Source organism: Planococcus citri, chromosome 2 (genome assembly GCF_950023065.1).
Source record: "Planococcus citri chromosome 2, ihPlaCitr1.1, whole genome shotgun sequence".
NCBI classification, from domain to species: Eukaryota; Metazoa; Arthropoda; class Insecta; order Hemiptera; family Pseudococcidae; genus Planococcus; species Planococcus citri.
The window spans coordinates 59,054,775-59,076,097 of NC_088678.1; the positions used below are offsets into that span (position 1 = coordinate 59,054,775).

The 21,323-nt window shown below is 35.3% G+C and overlaps 1 protein-coding gene and 1 long non-coding RNA gene across 3 annotated transcripts in view; one reads left to right on the forward strand and one right to left on the reverse strand.

Moving 5' to 3' along the window:
• LOC135836810 (uncharacterized) overlaps positions 1 to 21,323 on the reverse strand; it is a 215,769-nt gene that overhangs the window by 28,173 nt on the left and 166,273 nt on the right. The window lies entirely within an intron of this gene.
• Positions 1 to 21,323, forward strand: part of sand (sandman) — a 72,267-nt gene that overhangs the window by 24,259 nt on the left and 26,685 nt on the right. For both annotated transcript variants that reach the window (XM_065351830.1, XM_065351831.1), the window contains exon 2: positions 20,474 to 21,151. In XM_065351830.1, the coding sequence (XP_065207902.1) occupies positions 20,674 to 21,151 (478 nt within the window). In that variant the 5' untranslated portion in view covers positions 20,474 to 20,673. The remainder of the gene's footprint in view (positions 1 to 20,473; positions 21,152 to 21,323) is intronic.

Consider the following 21,323-nt stretch of genomic DNA (forward strand, 5'->3'; position numbering starts at 1 on the left):
ACATTTTACCCAGAACCAGAGACCACGAATGCTATAAAATATGTATGCACATTTGAAGATAAAATTCGACCTTGAGTGTCTGGCTTTGTTTATAGGTAGTTAAATCACAATCTAAGTAGGTGATGAAGAGATCCGAGGTATTTTTATTGACTTACTCGTGCCAATGCTGGCCAACAATAGGCTTTTGTTTAAAATATACTCGAGCCAGACGAGCGTACAACAATGACGAATGAACACTACGGGCTATTTAATGTGAAACGATGAAAATTACTACGTTTATCCTTTTGCAGCATCCTTTAATTGTAGAAGGATTTAGAATTTCCAACGAACAAATCAATCAGATCGTGACACACGTTCATATATACTTACTAAGTAACAACCGGATATTTTTACGAATAAAAAATTAATTTCGATCGAATTAATAACGGTCATTAAAGGTTTTTAATTTTTTTCCCGCCGAGTCTCTATTTAACGTCAGTCCATAAAGTCGAACTGAACAGTGTAATATGCCAGTCTCGAGTACCAGAGGAAAATATATTATGCACGTTGTGTATATTCGCGTAATTTCACGATAAACTTGGTAACTAATTAAAACGCGCGAAGTACGCGAAATTATCAAACGGAAAAATAAAAAAGCTCGTAAAAGCAATGGCGCATAAAATAAACAAAAGACCATAACTTTATTTACGTAAGTACATTTTTTATAACTTATCGCGCGGCCGCACCAGATACTACGAAGGGTAAATTAGAGAAAATCGTTAACCGTATTACGCTCGCAAATGGTATGTAAATGTTTAAGAAAAACTGACCAAAAAGCCACGTGTTTAGAATTCCACCATCGCATCGTATCGTAACGTTTGCCAAATAGCGTTTCGAACTCGCCTTTCGCGAATTTACCAACTCATTACGACGACGAAAACGTCCAACATCATGCTCAGTTTTGAGTAAGACATCGTTGTGACTGTTTTGTCGTTTGATGACCACAAATGCCAAATGCTACAGAGAATCACCAACTCTACCAGTCTCGAAAATGCAAGTTTCCCACAGTCGAGAAGTTTGCCAAACAATCCAGGCACAGTCTGGCTCGAAAGTCAACCTAGTAAAATTGATTTTAATGAGTTTCTCGTTACCAGCTTACTACACATAAATACTAAATGCAGTACACGATGATGACAAACTCCAGGGATGTATTAATCAAGATGTTGCTTATGTACTCGGTATATTGAACCGAAAAATATACGCTTAAGAGAAATATGACAATTTTCAGACATATATTAAAGATATTTAGCTAGACAGAGGTGAAGCGAAGGATGAAGGAAGAGTTAACATATCTTACCCCCGGGATAAGCACGTTATTCTATAGATAAGCACATAGAACTCTAGTTACTTAAAGCTTCACTAATACATCATCGCGTCAGCGTCTTAGATTTTGAAATTTTTCCATCGTCAACGAGAGGTGATGAGATTTTAAAGTACATTTAAAAATATGTCACGAGATTTTCCATTCTCACTTTTGCGAGTAGATTAGGTAGGTATACGAAGAGTATAGAGAGACGACATTGAAGGTAATGAAATTTGAATTCTGTCTAACGTATTTCGAATGTAGTAAGTTGAACGTTGTAAATAACATTTCAAATCTAATTTGTATACAATTAGCGACAATTTCACTCTAGTTTTCTCTGCCATTTCTCCATTACAGCACATATAAATACATATATATATACCATATCCTAGTTGGTGTTTACTCATTCGAGTCGACATTTATACGCGTTGATAGTATTAGATACAGGTAGCTACTCTTGTATATTGCCGTTTATTTCGCCATATTTTCAAGCAACAACTCCGTTTTAGTTGTTTTGTTGTATGCTTTGGAGCCGGTGCGGAGAATAATTTCGAGTGTAAACAGCCTTCGTCGTCATCATTACGGGTATTAAGTTATTAAATTTTCTGATAATTGGAATGAGCAGTACAGGAGTATACCTAGTTGGCGTAAATTTTACGGGTATTCCTAGAGCTGTTTGTATAGTAATGCAATATGTAGGATTGTAGGTAGGTAATAGGTATATAGGGTTAAAGCTGAGTAAATACTGTACCTAATATACATATATTATCGGTTCAATAATCTTACAACAGGGATTCGCCAGAGGAGTATTAATTCTAGAATTTAATATGTACGTTACAAACTTTACCAACAGAGGTGAATAGAAAGACCATCTTTATACCTTTAAGAAAACATATTGGTTTCAGTTTTTATCTCCTTATTTTAAGAATAAGTTGGTAAATAGAACGCAGAAATGAAAGTTTGAAGTTACAGAGGTGTGCGCTATCTGATGGTAATATGTACCTCGTATGTATCAAAAAACCTGAAACAGGTGGAAGGTGCTGATTCCAGTTCCAGAATTCAATATTTTAAAATACATATGCTGATAGTAAGGGGAAAAATTACCAAAAAGCCTGATCAGATCTAATCACTTTATGCTGAATGGATACACTCATACTTATTTGCATTTTATCTATTCAGATAAGCACATATTCAATCAAATCAGATCTGTTCAGAGATTTGATCACTTTTTTCATGATTGTACGTATATACACACACGTATAGTAGGGGGGGGGCGCATAAGGATCTATTGCACCCCCCAACCTCCACCGATCCTCTGAGGCAACTTTTTTCTTAGAGGGGTTTCCTAAGGAACATTCCTAGCCGTTGTCCTCAAAAAAAGTGGCCCTACTTACAATATAGGGGCCATTTTGATTGACAAATCAGCAGAAATCATAGATTTTAGGTTCCAACATAGAACTGGTATGAAATTTAGTTGAACCGTACAAAGGTAGATCGAAAGAACAGGCAAAAATTCATCACCTGGCAAAATTTCAAGGATCAAAGTGTCTTTCTCGATTTTTTGTGAATTTTTGAAAATCAAATTTAGGTAAAAAGTGATGGAAAAATCAAAAGTTTACCAAATTGACCTAGAAAGCTGAAATTTGGCATGTACCCTATTTTCGACCTGCCAAATCGATTGGAAACTGTTTCAAACCAATTTGAGTAGTTCTGGATCCTCCAGCAGATTTATAAAACTTGAAAATCCCACAAAATTTCATCAAAAATGGAGTTGGAAAGCCGAAATTCATTCCGCAAATATATTTCAATACACTACGATGTCGACTGCAGGTGGATTTCAAGTCGATTTGGAGCCTCCAGCGAATTTTTAAAAATTCCTGGAGTCTCCAGTAGATTTTTGAAACTTTAAATTTCCAGAAAATTTTATCAAATAAAAGTTGGAAAGCCGAAATTTACTGTTTCAATATGATATGAAATTGACTTCAGGTGATTTCAAGTGGTTTATTGAAGCTTCTAGCTACTTTTTTAAAATTTCAATTTTCCAAAAAACGCCTAGTTTTTTTTAAATTGGTTATTTTTGTGCATCGATTTTATTTCTTATTTGAAAATTTAAAAAAATTCACGCTTCCGCCTCCGTTTGAGGTGAAAAAAGAATTCCGAAATGGATTTAAGGCATTTTCAATCCATTTTTGAGCCTCCTGCACCTTTTTGGAAACTTCTTTTTTTTTTTTAAATGCTACAAAATCTGTCCGAATTAACTTTAGCACGTACCTACTGCGCAGAGTAAATTTCGGCTTTCCAACTCCATTTCATGAAATTTTGTAGAAATTCAAAGTTTCGAAAATCTATCGGAGGCTCCAGCACTTTTTTTAAAAAGTTGCTGGAAGCTCCAAACGACTTAAAATCCATCTGCAGTTGACTTCATAGCGTATTGAAAATTAGTTCGGCCTTCCAACGACATTTGATAAAATTTCGAGGAAATTAAGTTTTAAAAATCTGCTGGAGCCTCCAGGAATTTTCAATAAGTCGATGGAGGCTCCAAAATGACTTGAAACCACCTGAAGTCGTCTTCAGAGGGTGTTGAAATTGGAGTGTAAAGTTAATTTCTGCTTTCCATCTCCTTTTGATGAATTTTTGTGAAAATTTAAAGTTTCAAAAAGTCGCTGGAGGCTCCAAATCGACTTGAAATCCACCTGCAGTTGACTTCGTAGCGTATTAAAATTAGTTTGCGGAATAAATTTTGGCCCTCCAATTCCATTTGATGAAATTCTGTGGAATTTCAAGTTTCAAAAATCTGCTGGAGGCTCCACATAACTACTCAAAACGGTTTGAAACAGTTTCCAATCGATTTGGCAGGTCGAAAATAGGGTATATGCCAAATTTTAGCTTTCTCGGTCAATTTGATAAAATTTTTGTTTTTCCCTCATTTTTGGCCTAAATTTGATTTTCAAAAATTCACCAAAAATGGAAAAATGCACTATCCCAAATTTCAGCTTTCTTGGTCAATTTGGTAAAATTTGGATTTTACCCTCATTTTATTTTCAAAAATTCACCAAAAATCGAAAAAGGCACTTTTGCTCTTGAAATTTGGACAGATGATGAATTTTTGCCTGCTCTTTCGATCTACCTTTGTACAGTTTAAAAAATGTTGTGCAAGTCCTATGTTGGAACCCAAAATTTGCGATTTCTACTGATTTGTCAATCAAAATGGCCGCCATTTCGTAAGTAGGGCCACTTTTTTTGAGGACAACGGCTAGAAATATTCCTTAGGACACCCTTCTGAGAAAAAAGTTGCCCCAGTGGACCGGCGGGGGGAGGGGGCGCAATAGGTCCTCATGCGCCCACCGACTAATACGTATCTTGATCAGATTCTTTCTGGTGGGGCACATTTTGACTCTGAAAAATTCATAAAATTGAATTCTCGGCGCTTGGCCCAGAATTTTTTAATGCTTAAAAGTAGTATAAAATAGAGTTCGCAGAAAGACACGATCTAATAATATGCAATACCTGGTTCAAACAACATGCAAGAAGATTATACACATGGGTCAGTCCTGGAGATCGAGCCAGAAACCAGATAGACTACATTCTTGTAAAAAGAAGATTCAAGAACATGGTGAAGAACTGTCATACATATCCTGGTGCTGACTGCAACACTGACCATAAGCTACTGGCTGCAAAATGCCAGATAGTCATGAAGAGCCAGAAGAAGAGCAAAGAACAATACCAACAACTTGACATTGCAAAGATCAAATCAAAGCATGTGCAGAAGAAATTCCAAGAAGAACTGGAAAAACAAAAGGAAGACAAGTTGGAAGAAGAACAAGGTATTGAAGAGAAGTGGCAAGAATGGAAGCGAAAGGTTAAAAAAGCAGCAGAAAAGTCTATTCCACTCAAAGATAAAAGAAAACACAAACCATGGATAACTCAAGAGATACTGGATCTGATGGAAGAACGAAGGAATGCAAACAGACCAAGTAGTGAATACACAGAACTAAATCACAAGATCATGGGAATGTGCAGAATGGCCAAAAATGAATGGTATGAGGAGAAGTGTCGAGAAGTAGAAGAACTGGAGAAAAGACACAACTCTAGAGAAATGCATACCAAAGTGAAGCAGATGATGGCTGCCCATAAGAAAAGGAGAAGTGGAATAGCATACATGCGAAGAGAAGACGGAAAGTATTGTGTTAACAATCAAGAAACAGAAGAGGTCTGGATCAGTTACATACAGGAACTGTATGGAGATGACACACGTCCGGCTCAAATGGAAGTTTCATCCACAGAGGAGGCACCACGAATCGAAATGTGGGAGCTGAGAAATGCGGTGAAGAGAGCCAGAAACCACAAAGCAGTGGGGGAAGATCTCATACCAGTAGACTTGATTAAACATCTAACACCTGAGTACGAAAAAGAGCTGCTGAAGATTATAAATGAGATATACGATGAAGGTACACTGCCTAAGGACTTCAAAGCAGTAAATTTTGTACCAATACCGAAGAAAAATAACTCGCAAAAATGCTCTGAATACAGAACCATCGCATTAATGAGCCATGCTCTAAAGCTACTGCTATCCATCATAAATGCCAGAATTGAAAAGAAGATAGATGAAAATCTAAGCGAAACACAATATGGCTTTGTAGCAAAAAAAGGGACGAGAGATGCAATCGCCCTGCTGAAAGTGATCATCCAAAGAGCACTGAATGCAAACAGGGAAATTATTGCTTGCTTCATCGACTATGAAAAAGCATTTGATCGTGTCAACCATGAGAGGATGCTGGAGATCCTGAAGAAATACAATATCGATGACAAAGACCTGCAGATAATCAAGAACTTGTACTGGGAGCAGAGCGCAAACATCAAGTTTGGGACTGAGTACTCGGAGAATAGATGTGGTATAAAGAGAGGTGTGAGACAAGGATGCCCCCTCTCACCTAGGCTGTTCAACGTGTACGCAGAAGAAATAATGAGAGAAGCGCGAATCAAACAAACGGGATTCAAGATCAACGGCAAGAGAATAAATGAAATAAGCTACGCAGACGACAAAGTGATCCTTGCTGAAACAGAGGCGCAGCTGCAGAAAATGATCAACCAAATCAACAGTGCTGGATTAAAATATGGAATGAAGATAAATGCAGGCAAGACCAAGGTGATGAGATTTACAAAAGGAGACTTCAAGGAGGTCAAAATCAACATTGGAACTCAAGAAATTGAAAATGTAAATCAGTTCAGATACCTTGGAGCACTGATAAATAATGATGGTAGAGATCATAAAGAAATTAAATCACGGATTGGAATGGCAAAAAGCGCCTTTAACAACCTAGCCAATGTGCTGGGAAATCGAACAATGAGTCTAGCTCTGAGAAAGAGAATTATGCGATGCTACGTATGGACCGTTCTGAAGTATTCTTGTGAAACATGGACCACGAGTGCAGAATGCGAGAAGAAAATATCTGCTTTTGAGATGTGGTGCTATCGAAGGCTACTACGGATCTCATGGAAGGACTTCATCACCAACCAGGAAGTATTAGCAAGAATAGGAGAGGAGCGGAAAGTCGTAGTAGAAGATATAAAGAACAGAAAGCTAAAGTATCTAGCTCATAAAATACGAGAAAACGGTATTTTCATGCTAGCGGTACAGGGGAAAATTCAAGGAAGAACTACAAGAGGGAGGAAACGATCGGAGATGTTAACAACAAACTCACCGGCCAACTCTCCCTGTAAGACCCTGAAAGAAACTATCAGATACGCTAGAAACCGGCTGATATAGATGGAAGTATACGCTATCTCCTGTAAAGGAGCGCGACTACGACGACGACGACGAGTATAAAATAAGTTGAATTAGGTATTGTTGTTGATTCAATAGGTATTGTCGAAGAAGGTTGCCTGGTTTTGAAACACAAATACCTATAATGAATGTTTCTCCAAGATTTTCATAATCGACTTTGTGCGTACTTGTGCTACATTTTGAACTGATTAACGATGCACAAATAAATGATTCGAATACCAGGTATTCTCGTACCTTTTAATTAGGATTTGTCATTAAATTAAGTATCATTTTCCAAAACCGAATGAAATGTTTTTTCATGTCCTTAATTAAAATATTCCGTTTAGCACATACATATTAAAGCTCATCTACTTAGTTCGAGAATTAATTGGTCCCTTCTCTCATTGAAACAAAACATGGACTACCTTTTGCTACGATCCTCTTTAGCTTGATACCGAACTAGCATTACGATAAAATATCTGGCCAACTAGCCCAGTGATGACAGAATATAAAGAAGTAGTACAGAAGAGAGGCAACAAAATACCCATACAACATTTAATATTTTAAAATCAATCCCGTTTATTAGAGGAAATTTCCGCTATCAATCCTACGACGTTTCCGAAAACGCGAATTACTCAGGCACCTATATAACCTTTACACTGCTCTAATTCAAAGGCACTTTTTACTTTTTCACTATTATATCTACATGACGGCTTAGGTGTGTTTAGAAAGCTGTAAATTATCGGCTCAGGTCGTGGAATTATATACGTGAGGTGATCGTTTTCCAAAGATAATCCACTTTTTGCGCGTCTTCTCAGGTTGTCATATAAAATCAGCTCGTTTGATGTACTTTTAGTTTAATTAAAACGCGAGCCCGGAGCGAAATTTTCAACAGGGCCAATTATAATCCTAAATTGATTGTTTATTTTACGTCAACTTGGCACGATATCGTAACGATGAAGCAAAGTTTTAGCCTTATTTGAACGAAAAATTCGCCTAATGAACAGTTTAGCGCGGTAAACGCCTAAACGGTTTTATAAATCGGTGTAAGTTGTTGAAATACATAATATTTCTGGTCGAGAAAAATTCTTGTATCTAAGTGTGTTTCAGTTTATGGGCTAAATTAATTTTTTTTTCTCGGGTAAACGTTTTCTCTTAATCGTGAAAAAGTTTCATATTTTATAATTACTTTTTATTTGTGTTGTGTTGGTAATCAGAACAAGTCGTTCAATTTGCTGTGAAATGTTTTTTCCTTTAGAGTTGGAAACATTATGCGGGGTTTAAAATTTTTCTCTTGATTTGTTTAATTGAGATGTTTGGACTGATGATTTGATTTTTGGGGTAAATAAAACTATACCTACTCGAATTGAATACCTTACCTAGTTCCTACTGATGCTGCTTTTTCGATGAAAGAAAGAAGTTTTTCTGGTTGAGTTGGAATATTTTTTTTTCAATCTTTTATTTTTTAAACATTTTGGAATTTTTTTTACAAATTGTGAGGCATGAATTGCAGGCATCTGATTTCCTTTTCATCCGGTCAATTAAAATAATTGGAAATCAGCTTTAGATAACCACGAATCATTTTTCGGCTGAAACGAGAATTGAAAATCCTCCCCCCCCGCCGCCATAATTACGATTATTCACAAATATAATTATTTAAGATTCTGATTACCGAATTTGAACCTGCACTTTAAAAAAGGTATACCCATAACTTCGTTGCCTGAAATTCTCAAGGAAACCCGCGAGTTAAACGGTTCAGACAATTGTTTGTATTTAGCTTCAGACAAATCTCGATTTCTCAAGGCCCAACGCCAATAAGTCGACCATAAATGTAATCACGCACTGAGTCATGTCACTGTGCCAAATGTACACATTACAACACAATCCCCCGCACAAACGTTAGGTTCATGAACCATTACATGTGTCGGTCCTTAAATGCAACACGGATACGGTCACAGCTTACCACTCGGCTTGAAAATAACTCATCTATCGTACAAACATAGCAGAAAAACACCCAAACCTCCTCCCTACGTAATAAATCAAATTCGCGAGTAAATAATATTCAAATTGAAAGTACTCGACATAAAAAAATTCCACTTTGTACCCCATCTACGTAGCTTGCGAATTGATGATGAAAACACGTTGTAGTTGTTGTGTTGAATTTCATAGCGTGGCGAAAATTCTTTTATAAATCAGGTTATCTCTGGAGCAAATTACCTCTTTTTTTCCCTCTCTCTCTCTTTCACTTCTTTATGAATGTTATATTCGTTAACATAAATTTACCCACAAAAAAGAGTTTTTTTTTGTCGAATTTTTACCCCTTTTTATACGACAGGGTGGCGCGGTAGTGGAAAGCAGATTATATGAAAAAATTACTCGAGATGCCTATATTTTATTGATAGTGTAGAAAAATCCCTTTTATTGCATCCAATTCTAAGATTATATTCTATATATATTTTCTCCGTCCGCCTCATCCTACTCTTTATTCAGCTCGTATTAACATAAGTTACCACTTTACTTCCATTTCGGGTTTTTAAATTGCGAAATGTATTTATAGTTTTTATCTGTACTGGCACGCGAATTACGAGCTAAGTTATATGTACCAGTCTACGAATTTCTTTTATAGCGCGAAATACGCGCGTACATCGAGACGAAACACGAATCAAAATGAAAACATCTCTATAAATGTTATCGAGTGATTTTAACTGGCATCATTTTTTTCAATTGCCACTTTCCTAATGTCGTTCGAGATAAGAAGTTGAGTTTTAGTGCGATAGTGAAGCTTTATTGGTGATTTTTTCGGAGGATGAGCTGGTCTGGTGGTGTTTTCAAGGTCAATATGTTAAGGGTGAAATTCCAAAAATAAATAACGTGATGTGTGATGTCTACGAAATGGTGTGTGAAAAGTGAAATGTCTTTTTTGAATCGCTGGATGTTGTATTTTTCACTGTTTTGCTGGTTTTATGAAATACTTAGTTTTCGAAGTTGGATTTAAAGGTCAGCAACGTATTATTTCTGAAAAATGTGACAAATTACAAAATGTAGGTACATACTTGGGGTAAGAAAATTGTAATTTGGTAAATTGTCTATGTTTTCTCAAATTTTGATCATTTCCATTACATTTTTTTAATATTTCAGCAGGGTCTGCTGATTGAACGCTCTCAGTTTCTCTTTATTACCCATCTTTTCTTACGTTAGTTTGATATACATTTGTTTTCAAATCCAGTCATTGATTTTGATATTAATTGGTGGAAAATTTATCCCTAGCTGCGTGCCACACATTGTACATGGTGAATCGTGGTGCCAATCGCCAAAATAATGACATTCTATTTTAACTTATAAGGGAACCTCTTGAGGTGTCAAACTCTGATTTGAACAGGACCGCGATTTTTGGAAAGATCATAGTCTAAAACCCCCACAACCAAATTTTCAGCTGCCCAAGTTCATTTTTCGATTTCTGAAAATTCAAAATTGACTGTTTTCAGCGATTTATGATTTTTTTAAAAAAGTACGTACCCTACCGGCCACAAATATCTAATAGACAGAATATTTATGTCTGTAACAGCTTTTCAGCTATTCAGTCATTCCGCTATTCATTCGCTATCTTTCAGATATTCGGAAAAGTTGTTAAATATTCCATCTGCAAAATATTGAATGGAATATCAAGCAACGTATAATAGTTAGCTATAAGCCCAAATTTTCAATATCTATTGGAAACAAATTTTAGATAGCTAAAATATATCGTCACCAGATATTAAATAACCAAACAAAAATTTACAGCTACTAGATGTCTAATAGATATACAGCAAACTAAATGAATTATAAAACTTGAACAAGAACTTTAGTATTGCTCCAGTTGTCATGATAGAAGGGAGAGTGTGCATCGGAAATAAGTATTTTCGTTATTTTATACTTGAAAATGGCCGCAATTGCAATAAATTACAATTAATTGAGTTCTTAAATTACATTTTAAAGTTGATATTTCTTCAATTTCGCTTTTTGATAAGAAAATATGTATCGTAAAACGTGTGTATTTGTGTTAAATGTAAAGAAAACTCGAAGTGTTCAAAAAGTAATAATAAGTGACAAACTCCAAGTAATTCAGGTTCAATTTGAGAAGAATTCGCGGAAAATAATGGAAAAATTGAGTCAGCAGCATGTTCATCTTACGTAGTAAGTAGATTTATAACTGACATGAAATTAGGAAACCCATGATTAGGTAGAAATAGTTTATGAAATATATGATAATATGTACCTAAGTATAGATCTGTATAGTACCTACCTACCTAACCATGAACTTCTTATTTTCATGTTAATTATATTAATACTAACTTACTGATAAAGTGAATATGCTGCTGACACCATTTTGCTATTATTTCCGCAAATTCTTCTCCAATTAAGTATACCTGAATAATGTAAAACTTTGCCACATTATAATATTGCCTATTACTTTTAGAACACTTTGAGTTTTCTTTAAATTTACTTTTTACTCAAATAAACGAGTTGCAGATCTTTAAAAGCACTTTCATTTTGCAGGGCGAATTTCAGTCATTTTAATAGCTGAGAAGCATCCAATAGATATCTTACTTTTTACTCAAATAAACGAGTTGCAGATCTTTAAAAGCACTTTCATTTTGCAGGGCGAATTTCAGTCATTTTAATAGCTGAGAAGCATCCAATAGATATCTGTAAAACATTATGGCTACAAGGCATTGGAGAATAGATATCTATTCTTTAGCGCATTGCAGCCATAGTGCTTTACAGATATCTATTAGCCTTGTATTTACCATGTAATACATACTACATAAAAGGTACTTTCCAGTTATTAAAACAAGGTAATTTCAGCTATTCCAGTTATCCATTAGCTGTATCTTTGGCTGAAAAGAATATCTAATAGATGTCTATTAGACGTTTGTGGCCGGTAGGGTAGGTACTTGATCAGTAAAAATGGTCAAAATAACCCCCAAAACTGATATTAATTACCCAAATCCAAATTTTACCATTTCCAGCCATCCTGGAGCCTACAGCGCGATTTTTCAATTTCTCCAGAATTTTGAATTTGCTCTAGTTTAACGAGTTTATCTACATTTGAGCCGATTTCGGGAGTGACACCTCAGGAGTAGTTTTTGTACCAGCTTTTTTCAAAATTGAAAAATCCAAAAAATCAAAAGTTCCCCGTTTGTGTGGAAATTTTCGAAATTCACGCGAATCGCTGTATTTTTTCCAAAACTAACCCCCCAAATCCAAACTTCACAATTTCCAGCCATTCTGGAACCTCCAGCGCGATTTTTCAATTTCTCCAGAATTTTTAATTTGTTCCAAAAGGCGTGAATATGCAGTTGGGCAGCTAAAAATCGAGTTGTGTATTATACTCGACCTGTTTAACGAGTTTATCTACATTTGAGCCAATTTCGGGAGTGACACCTCAAGAGTGGGTTTTTGACCAGCTTTTTTCAAAATCAAAAAATCCAAAAAATAAAAAGATAACCGTTTGTGAGGAAATTTTTGATATTTGTGCGAATCGCTGTATTTCTTCAAGAACTAACCCCAATAGCGCAAATTCTACCATTTCCAGCCGTTTGGGAGCGAGAGTGACACCTCAAAAAACCACTCTAGAGGTGTCACTCTCAAAATCGACTCAAATATGGATAAACTCGTTAAACAGGTCGAGTGTAATATACAACTCAATTTTTAGCTGCCCAACTTCATATTCACGCCTTCTGGGGCAAATTGCAAATTCAAAATTCTGGAGAAATTGAAAAATCGCGCTGGAGGCTCCAGAATGGCTGGAAATGGTAAAATTTGGATTTGGGTAATTATTATTAGTTTTGGGACTTACGATATTCTGACCATTTTTACTGATCAAGTACGTACTTTAAAAAAAAAGCATAAATCGCCAAAAACAGTCAATTTTGAATTTTCAAAAATTCGCCAAAAATCGAAAAATGAACTTGGGCAGCTGAAAATTTGGTTTTGGGGGTTTTAGACTATGCTCTTTCCAAAAATCGCGGTTCCGTTCAAATCGGAGTGTGATACCTCAAGAGGGGTTCCCTTGTTAGGAGTGAAATAATGCGAATGAGTTACATAAAGATTTCCTGATCACATTGGGTCATTCCACATCAATTCGACCAAGAAGTGATAAGGGGGGGGGTCGTAGATGTTTTAAAAAATTTTCCTGTGAAAAGACCTTTTGAAAGGATGACCAATGGCGCAAATCCCAGCCCTGTAGCACTTTTTTAAAGGCTGCTAGGGGGTGTCAACATTTTCAGTGAACTTGAAATATCATCCATTTCAGTAGTGGATTACTCGATAACCGCGATACCTGCCAAAATGAAACTTGTTCCAATAGTTTTAGGGGTTCTGAAAGACTTTTTGGTGACACATATCATAAAAATCAGTGTTGCCACTTTTTTACGTACGAAAAAAGTTTCAGCAGCGTAGTTTTCATATAGTTCCGACTCTCAAAAATTCTGAAAAAATATATTATGGACAACTGTTCAAGCTGAACAACATATTAAAAAATTGGGATGACATTATTTCGTAAAGTCGATTTAAAAAAAATTGAAAGTTTGCGAAAAAACGCGATTTTTTGATTTGAAACATGAAAAAAAGTTTTGATTGGTGAAGTTGACCCATTTGACCCCTATTTTTACGTATCCGTTGAAAAAGTTGAAAACCTCCTTTCACTCGATAAAATGAACCACAAAAAAATAAAAATTCGAAAAAATTCAATTTTCAATTTCAAACATTAAAAAAAGTTTAAATTTATTCAGTCGTCTTATTTTGACCTCTTTCTGACGTATTTTATGAAAAAGTTGATAAAAATTACACTCGTAGCAAAAAAAAATAAAATTCGTTCATTTTTCAATTCACTCAGAATTTCACGATTAAATTTTGTAAGTTGGTTTATACAATCTTATCGGGTCTGTCCAGAACTATTTAGACATATCTATTTACAGACTCGAAGAGGAACTGATCAAATCAAATGAGATTTACCCAGATCTAAAACTTTTTAAAATTGTCTAATTTGTAAATAAACTTCGTTCAACAGGTCGATAATAACCTTATCGTTCAAAATTTCTCATCATAACTTTTCATACTTTCGAAGACTACGACTAAATGTCCCTTTACTCGTTCATACGCTTCTGATTTTATAAATGCACCTTATCTCATCATGCGCAATAGCATGAAAAAAATCATCATTGAGAGAGGGAAAAGAATAGCAAACAATTTTCAACTTGAAATCTATTTTTTTCAAGCATAAAAGAGAGTGAAACGAGCGATTCTGAGGTGATAATAAGTCAAGTTTTTTTATTCCTGGCGCAGAACCCGCTCACCTCTCTAATCAAAATTTGTCATCCTAGCCCTTCATTCATCGGTAAATCATGACTTGATATTAATTTATAGTTTTTTTCTTCAAATTGCCAATTTGCACTTGCGATGGTTTTTCTGGAAATGTGTCAGTTATTGTTTTTTTTTGTTATACAGCTAGATCTAATTAGTGGGATATTTTTTAATCAGGGTGGTCAAAAATAGGCTCGAGGAGTTAGTCGGTTTATGCATGTTCATTTGACCAAGTTCACTTTTAGCCATTATCCTACAGCAATTCAAAATTCTGAAGATGACTAAAAATGCGCTGGATGCTGCGGAATTCTCTCTAAAAAAAAATAGCTACTTAATTCAACGTTCCAACAACTTTTCAAACTTTCTGAAATTTGCCGAAGATCCAAAAATTGGAAGTTCAAAGTAGGACAAAAACTCAACTAACTACTTATCTAAGCATTCTACCTCAACCTGATAATTTTATACAAAAATTACAAATTTTCCAAAATTTTAAAAATGAAAATAAACATTTCAAATTTTGTACGCTGGCGCAATTTTGATTGTTCTTTCGAGTTTTCAATTTTTTTCTTTGATTTTTTTCTTTGGTTTTAAAACCGTAATTTTTCTGCTGTCTGGGATACTTCCTCTGATAATATGAAACTGGAATTACGTTCATTTGCTTCAAAACTCCCACATAAAAATTCGAAAAAACTTGCGAACATTTCGTATAAAAAATTCTAATATTTATTCTTCGGCAGATTTCTCGAAGGTGTAAGAAAAATTTGTTCAACTTTTCAAAAATAATCTTACTTTTAAAATAAAAAAAAAATATACTATTTTCGATTTACTTCGCGCATTTCTCGACAAATGAAAACTTCTCGTTCAATACGGCGAATATTTTCGCGAGAAAATTTCACTTTCCCCCGTTTTCTTCTTTACGCAAACGAAACAATTTTCATTATTTCTTATCTTCTGATACTAAACTAGTTAAACGTGAACTGCCTGCCTTCTCTCGTGGCACATTTCGAACCGACACTCGTGCACTTTATATTCATCTCGCAGGGGTTGCGTAGACGTACCCTCCTTACAACATGCATATAACCTTATATGGCTCAGTAATGCGTGCTCCATACGGGGTCAAGCCTATCTTACGAACTAATACACTACATAATTCAAATACCGAATCTCGCTTCCTAACCAAAATTATCTCTATAAATATGAAAACTTTGCCAACTAAAAATTGCCAATTCAACCACAAAGGCACACCCTCTTAAGAGTAACCATATTATCACTCCGTCGAGCCCATAAAGGGCGACCGAAAAAAAAAACTCACCACCACGCGTACCTCGTTTTATTAGTATAAAACAAAAGGCAACGTATTGAAATAATACCATTTATAACCCTATTAAACGACTAAATCTACGTGGAAAACCTTATAACGAGATTGCTTTTCTTATATAGTTTTTTTTTCGCGGTCGCTTCTGCTTCTGCTTCTGCAACTCGTCGTCGTCGTCGCGCAACAACCATTTAAACAAACGAAAAATATCACGGGGTAGTTTTTTTTAACCTCCTTTTCTCTTGCTCTATTTTACGTAGGTATAGGTACCACCTACCTATTCCGCAGCGAGAGAATTTGTCAATTTATTTTATGGAATCGAAATTGAAGTTATGATACATTTTTGCTTTGTAACTTTTCACAATTCAATAACAGGCTTATATTCTACGTGTTTCCTGCCTGGCTGTTCCACTCTCGTACACACTTTACTTATGGTGCAAAGAGGATAAAAACAAGGTGTATTTTCTCGTTACCATCTTTCGCTTTGTATCGAGAGAGAATCTAGCCTTATATTATGTATTCGAAGGCGTAGGTATAGATAGGTATATGGTATAGAGATACAGGGGTCCTTTTTTTTCCCTCCACGCATATGGCTATTTGTTAGACTAAAAATAAAAATATGGTAAATAGGTTATTTAGTCGAAGACATTCGCTCTGTATATATAGAGGAAAAACTCGCCATATATACTTTTTCTGACATTTATAAGCCCGTAGGAAGTTCTCTCTCGTTCGCACTTTATGCTTTTTCGAAGCTGATAAATTTCGCTATCCATCTTATATTCCGAAGCGTCCTGTATATTTTATACCCTCGATCCCTTTTACTATACCCGACATACAGAGTGTCCTGAAATTATGTACAGTTGAAGGGAGGATTTCCAAATGTTGTTCTTTAAGAAAACACAGTCAAAGGGATCAAGTTTGAATATACAAAATGTTACACATTATTTTTTCTACGTCGAATGTTCGTCGAAACTAGTCTGACAGTCTTGACAACTATTGTAGATGTACGAGTATTTTCGTCTTATACTCGCGTAAAATAAAAACAGATAAACAGAGTGGTTTTCAAATTCATGTTTGGGCGTATTTCTTATTTTTTAGATTATATACCTCGTATTTTAGATTAGGTAATAGGTATACGAACGAAGCTGTGATGTGTTTTGATTGCTTCATCAGTGTAAAGGCGATCATGTTGTGAATCTAGGTACAATTTCAAAATCATCTTATCAAAAAAAAAGCACCTCATTATACCTAGTCAATAAGATGAACGAAATCATATGTTTGACACCCCCCCCCCCCCGAGTCAAAGCAACCACTTCTCTAATCTAGACTGAAATTTAAGAAAACAGGATTAAAAATGAGTTTGAAACTTTTTTTTGCATTCATTTTCCAAAGGAAATATTGATTTCAAAGAGCGATTTTCAATCGTAGCCAGCGCGTTCATCTTCTCTATCACTTTTTTGATTCAAAAATCGCATGCTACAATAAAAAGCCAAAAAAATTATTAAAAATTATTTATCAACAATTTTTTTAATACTTCGAACAAGTGATTCAACAGAGTGTCTTTGAGATATCTGAATCAAAATGTAAGACTTTTGTAGTATCTTTTCAATTTGCAGGATCAAGCTCAGTGTTTCTTAGATTTCACCCTTCCTCTTCTCTCTTGAAGAGAAAAAGTTTTTCCGATTGTTATCTTTTTCTCCAGTACTTTCTCAAAATAAAAACACTTCTCCTCGAATCAAAATTCGTAACCATCCCAAATGTTTTTTTTTCACGTTGAATAATGAACTTGAAAAAATTTCCAAATGAATTTTAAATGAAAAATAATAGACTTTTCCGGCATTTTTCGATTTTCAACGCTACTTGGTCAAATGCAGGGCTCTTTAATTACTGGAAAGACTGAAAATTGATGAAATCTCCCAAAATTACCTTAACAGATGTAGGAAAATTTTCAAATTTTAGCTCAGTTTTTAACCCCCCCCCCCCAATCTTTTGTAATAGTTCGAAGTTTGAATGATTTAAAAATGTTCGAATGTTTCGAAATTTTTTTGACATTTTTTCATGATAGATTTTTGCACTTGAAAATGTTTTCTTTGTCCCCTAAAAGGTACCTTTGGATTATATTCAAAATCCGAGCCGAAGGTCGATTCATCACTCTTAACTCTCGGGTCAGTACCCTCTGATGGGAGGGGGTTATGGTAGGAGAGAAGGAGTAAAAGAAGTGCAATTTTAAGACTTGATATTCGTGTTCAGCGACATCGAATTATGCAAAAAGGACACCTTCAGTCATTAAAATTGATTTTTTCAAAAACATGCTGTTCTTACTCGTTTCCCCTCCACGTTTTCCAATTTTTGACCACGGCCCACCCAACATTTTTTTCTGAAAAAAGTGTATATTTTTTAGGGGAGGGGAGGGGAGGGGGGGTCAAAAATCCGTTTAAAAATGCCAGTTTCGTAGGTGTGCTCATTTATCATTAGATATACCTTCTTTAAAAAAAATAAACAAAGTAAAAAAACGCCACTTTAAGGGGAAATTATAGATACTAAAATTTTGCACGTGAAGTCTTCTCGATACGCGAATATTGACCCCAAAGGTCTCGGGGGCCAAATCACCATTCTAATCCCCATATTTAACAAACAATTCTTTTAAAAAAAAAAATCAGAACAGGATTTAAAAAATACTTTTGGGCGAATATTTCTGGTTAGCTCCTCTCCCCAAACTAGAAAAAAGGGCCGTAAAACTTTGAACTCATTTTCCTCAAGATGTATTTTTTTTCGGAGTTGAACTTTACAAGTTCAGAGTACGACGAAAAGTGGATGAAAATTGCTTGTTCTGATTTATACACTTGAATGTTCGATTGTTTATCTCAATTTTTTGAAATTTTACAGAGCTGTCTTATTTTTATTATTTATAGGTAGAAAATTGGACCAGTGCAGAATGATGCAAATGTACCTACATACTCCCTCTCCCTCAGAAATGAAGAAAACCCCCTAAGAATCATAATCTCCCAAAATGTCGAAAATCTCTCACTTTAGGGATATTTCTCAAAAGTTGGCAATACTGAATTCTTTTGATGTCCGATGTCACCCCAATCTTTTTGTAAACATGAATTGATTAATTCAATTCCAAGTTTACTGCCTTTAAGAAATGATAAAAAAATTATGATACTTCGAACAAAAAGGCTGATTCTAATTTTGGGATCCCCTGATCTTCCTAAACTTGACAAAAAAAATCTTTAAGCTTTTTAATACCTAGTCCAACAGTTGCACTGAAAACATCAAAATACCACCTAAATCAAAATAAACTTGAAGAACAATATTGAACATTTGAAAAACTTTTAAAAATGTGAAAATTCGGAGCTCTAACCAGTGAGGGGAGAAGAGAAGAGGGGAAAGGGTTAACAACGATATAAAATTCGAACTTTTCCTCTCATCTTATTGAGGTCATTCGGGTATGATTTGTTGCTAAATAACGACCAAATATGGGTATATTTTAGCCATAGTTCATGATTGACTAAAAACGTGTGATCAAAAATGTTGACTGGAGAAGTGAGCGAGTTCTGCGCCAGGAATAAAAGCATTTTACCTTTAATTACTTCAGAATGAATAGGAAAGGAAGGATGATGTCTGGTACTCTTTTCTTCGTGTTCGAAAAAATATTTTTCAAGTTGAATTCCAATGGTTAGAAAATTTTTGATTTCTTATTCAACGACAGTTTTTTTTTCACATTCATGCATAGCAACGAGGAGCAAAAGTATCACCAATTTACATGTTCAGTCCTAATTTGCGAGTGTTTTTGCGAGTTGAGATGAAAAAATTTGATTGGAAAGATAAGCGGATTCTGCGCCAGGAATGAAAAGTTGAACTTTCAGTCGCCTTGAAACAAACAGCAGGACAAGGGGGGGGGGTCATTCGTTCTTCTTTCTTTTATATTAGATAGAAGTTCCTTATTCTGCGCCAGGAATGAAAAGTTGAACTTTCAGTCGCCTTGAAACAAACAGCAGGACAAGGGGGGGGGGTCATTCGTTCTTCTTTCTTTTATATTAGATAGAAGTTCCTTGGGCCCCAGAGAAGTTTGAATTTTCCAAAAGAGTTCAAAAATGATATAATCAATGACGAATACATCCAATGACTATATAATAGTGCCAAAGACAATTTTTTCTGTTTTAAATGCAAATAGAAAGCAAGGAGTCTTCTGATTCGAAAACCACAGCTTCCCAATTCACACCTTTTTTTGAACAATTTGGCGCTAAAAATACAATTTTTCCCGCCCAGAACAGAAGTGATCCTAAAAATTTGATCTTCATCTATCTTGATTCACGCCATATATGAGCCAATAATATCTAGATGGTAGAATTCAAACAAAGAATCGGCAATGCATTCAATTTCAAGTCAGGTAAATATACCACCAACAGGTGCCTGGATTTTGGGGACACCCTGTAGAACAAAACGTAATAAAAAAACGTAAGATTTAAACACGAGAAAACAAGGAATTTCGTTACTCACATGAATAGGCTACTTTAGACGATAAATTTACAATTCCATTTTGACGCGAGAGAGACAGAGACAGAGAGAGAGGAATAAAGTAAAAACGTCAACACTCGATTAAATTAAACTTGTCGTGTAATTAAATCATGTAAACAGCGATCTTTTACCGCGAACATTTCAATTCCATCAGGTCTGAACTAATCCTATACTTTTATTTCCGCAGATTATCAATCAATCGGGCTGGCAGTTGCGTCAAGGTAGCCTTTTACTTACTTTTTTTTTTGACAAGAACGAATCGAATATTCCAAACTTGTGCCAGTGTCGGAGAATTTCAATGCATTAAAAATGACATACACCTTGTACGTCGTGGTGCGGCTTTTACCTAACACCACGATGGTTTTACGACCTTCGTGCACTTGAATAATGGACAGAAGACGTAGCGGACGTAGGAATACAAAAACGAAAAAATCGCTCTTTCAAAAATGCAAAGATTGTTTACGACAATTTATAGCTTTTTTATTCAGCAACGTGGGTATCATTTGCTTGGTGGTCGGATACACGGTAGGAGGAGCTGTGATGTTTCAACGCATCGAGAGCCAATATCTGAACGGCCAAGATTTCAGATTCAACAGAAGCGAGTACAACGATACCACTAGGTATGCCGATAATCTCGATATATTTTGCAACAAGACTGTAGAGAAGCTGTGGCATTACGCTATCTCGGAAACCGGATTAGATGAAAATGATTTCAAAAATAAAGTCCAATTGGAATTAATATTGTATCAGGAACAAGTCGTCTCCGGGGTGAAATACATGGATTACGATGGCGACGTCACCTATCCAGATAGATGGACTATTTCAGCAGCTTTTTTGTATTGCTTAACAGTCATCACTACAATAGGTAAGATATTACTCTTCAATTCAATATCTCATATGCACAAATACACACCCCTTACATTTTCATTCAACCCTGTTTAAATCAGCTCTTTTTTCCAGTTTCCCCTTTTATCTACGCCTATTCTGTACTTATAAAGAAAATCCAAATTCTTCTACGTAGGCAATAATTACCTCCT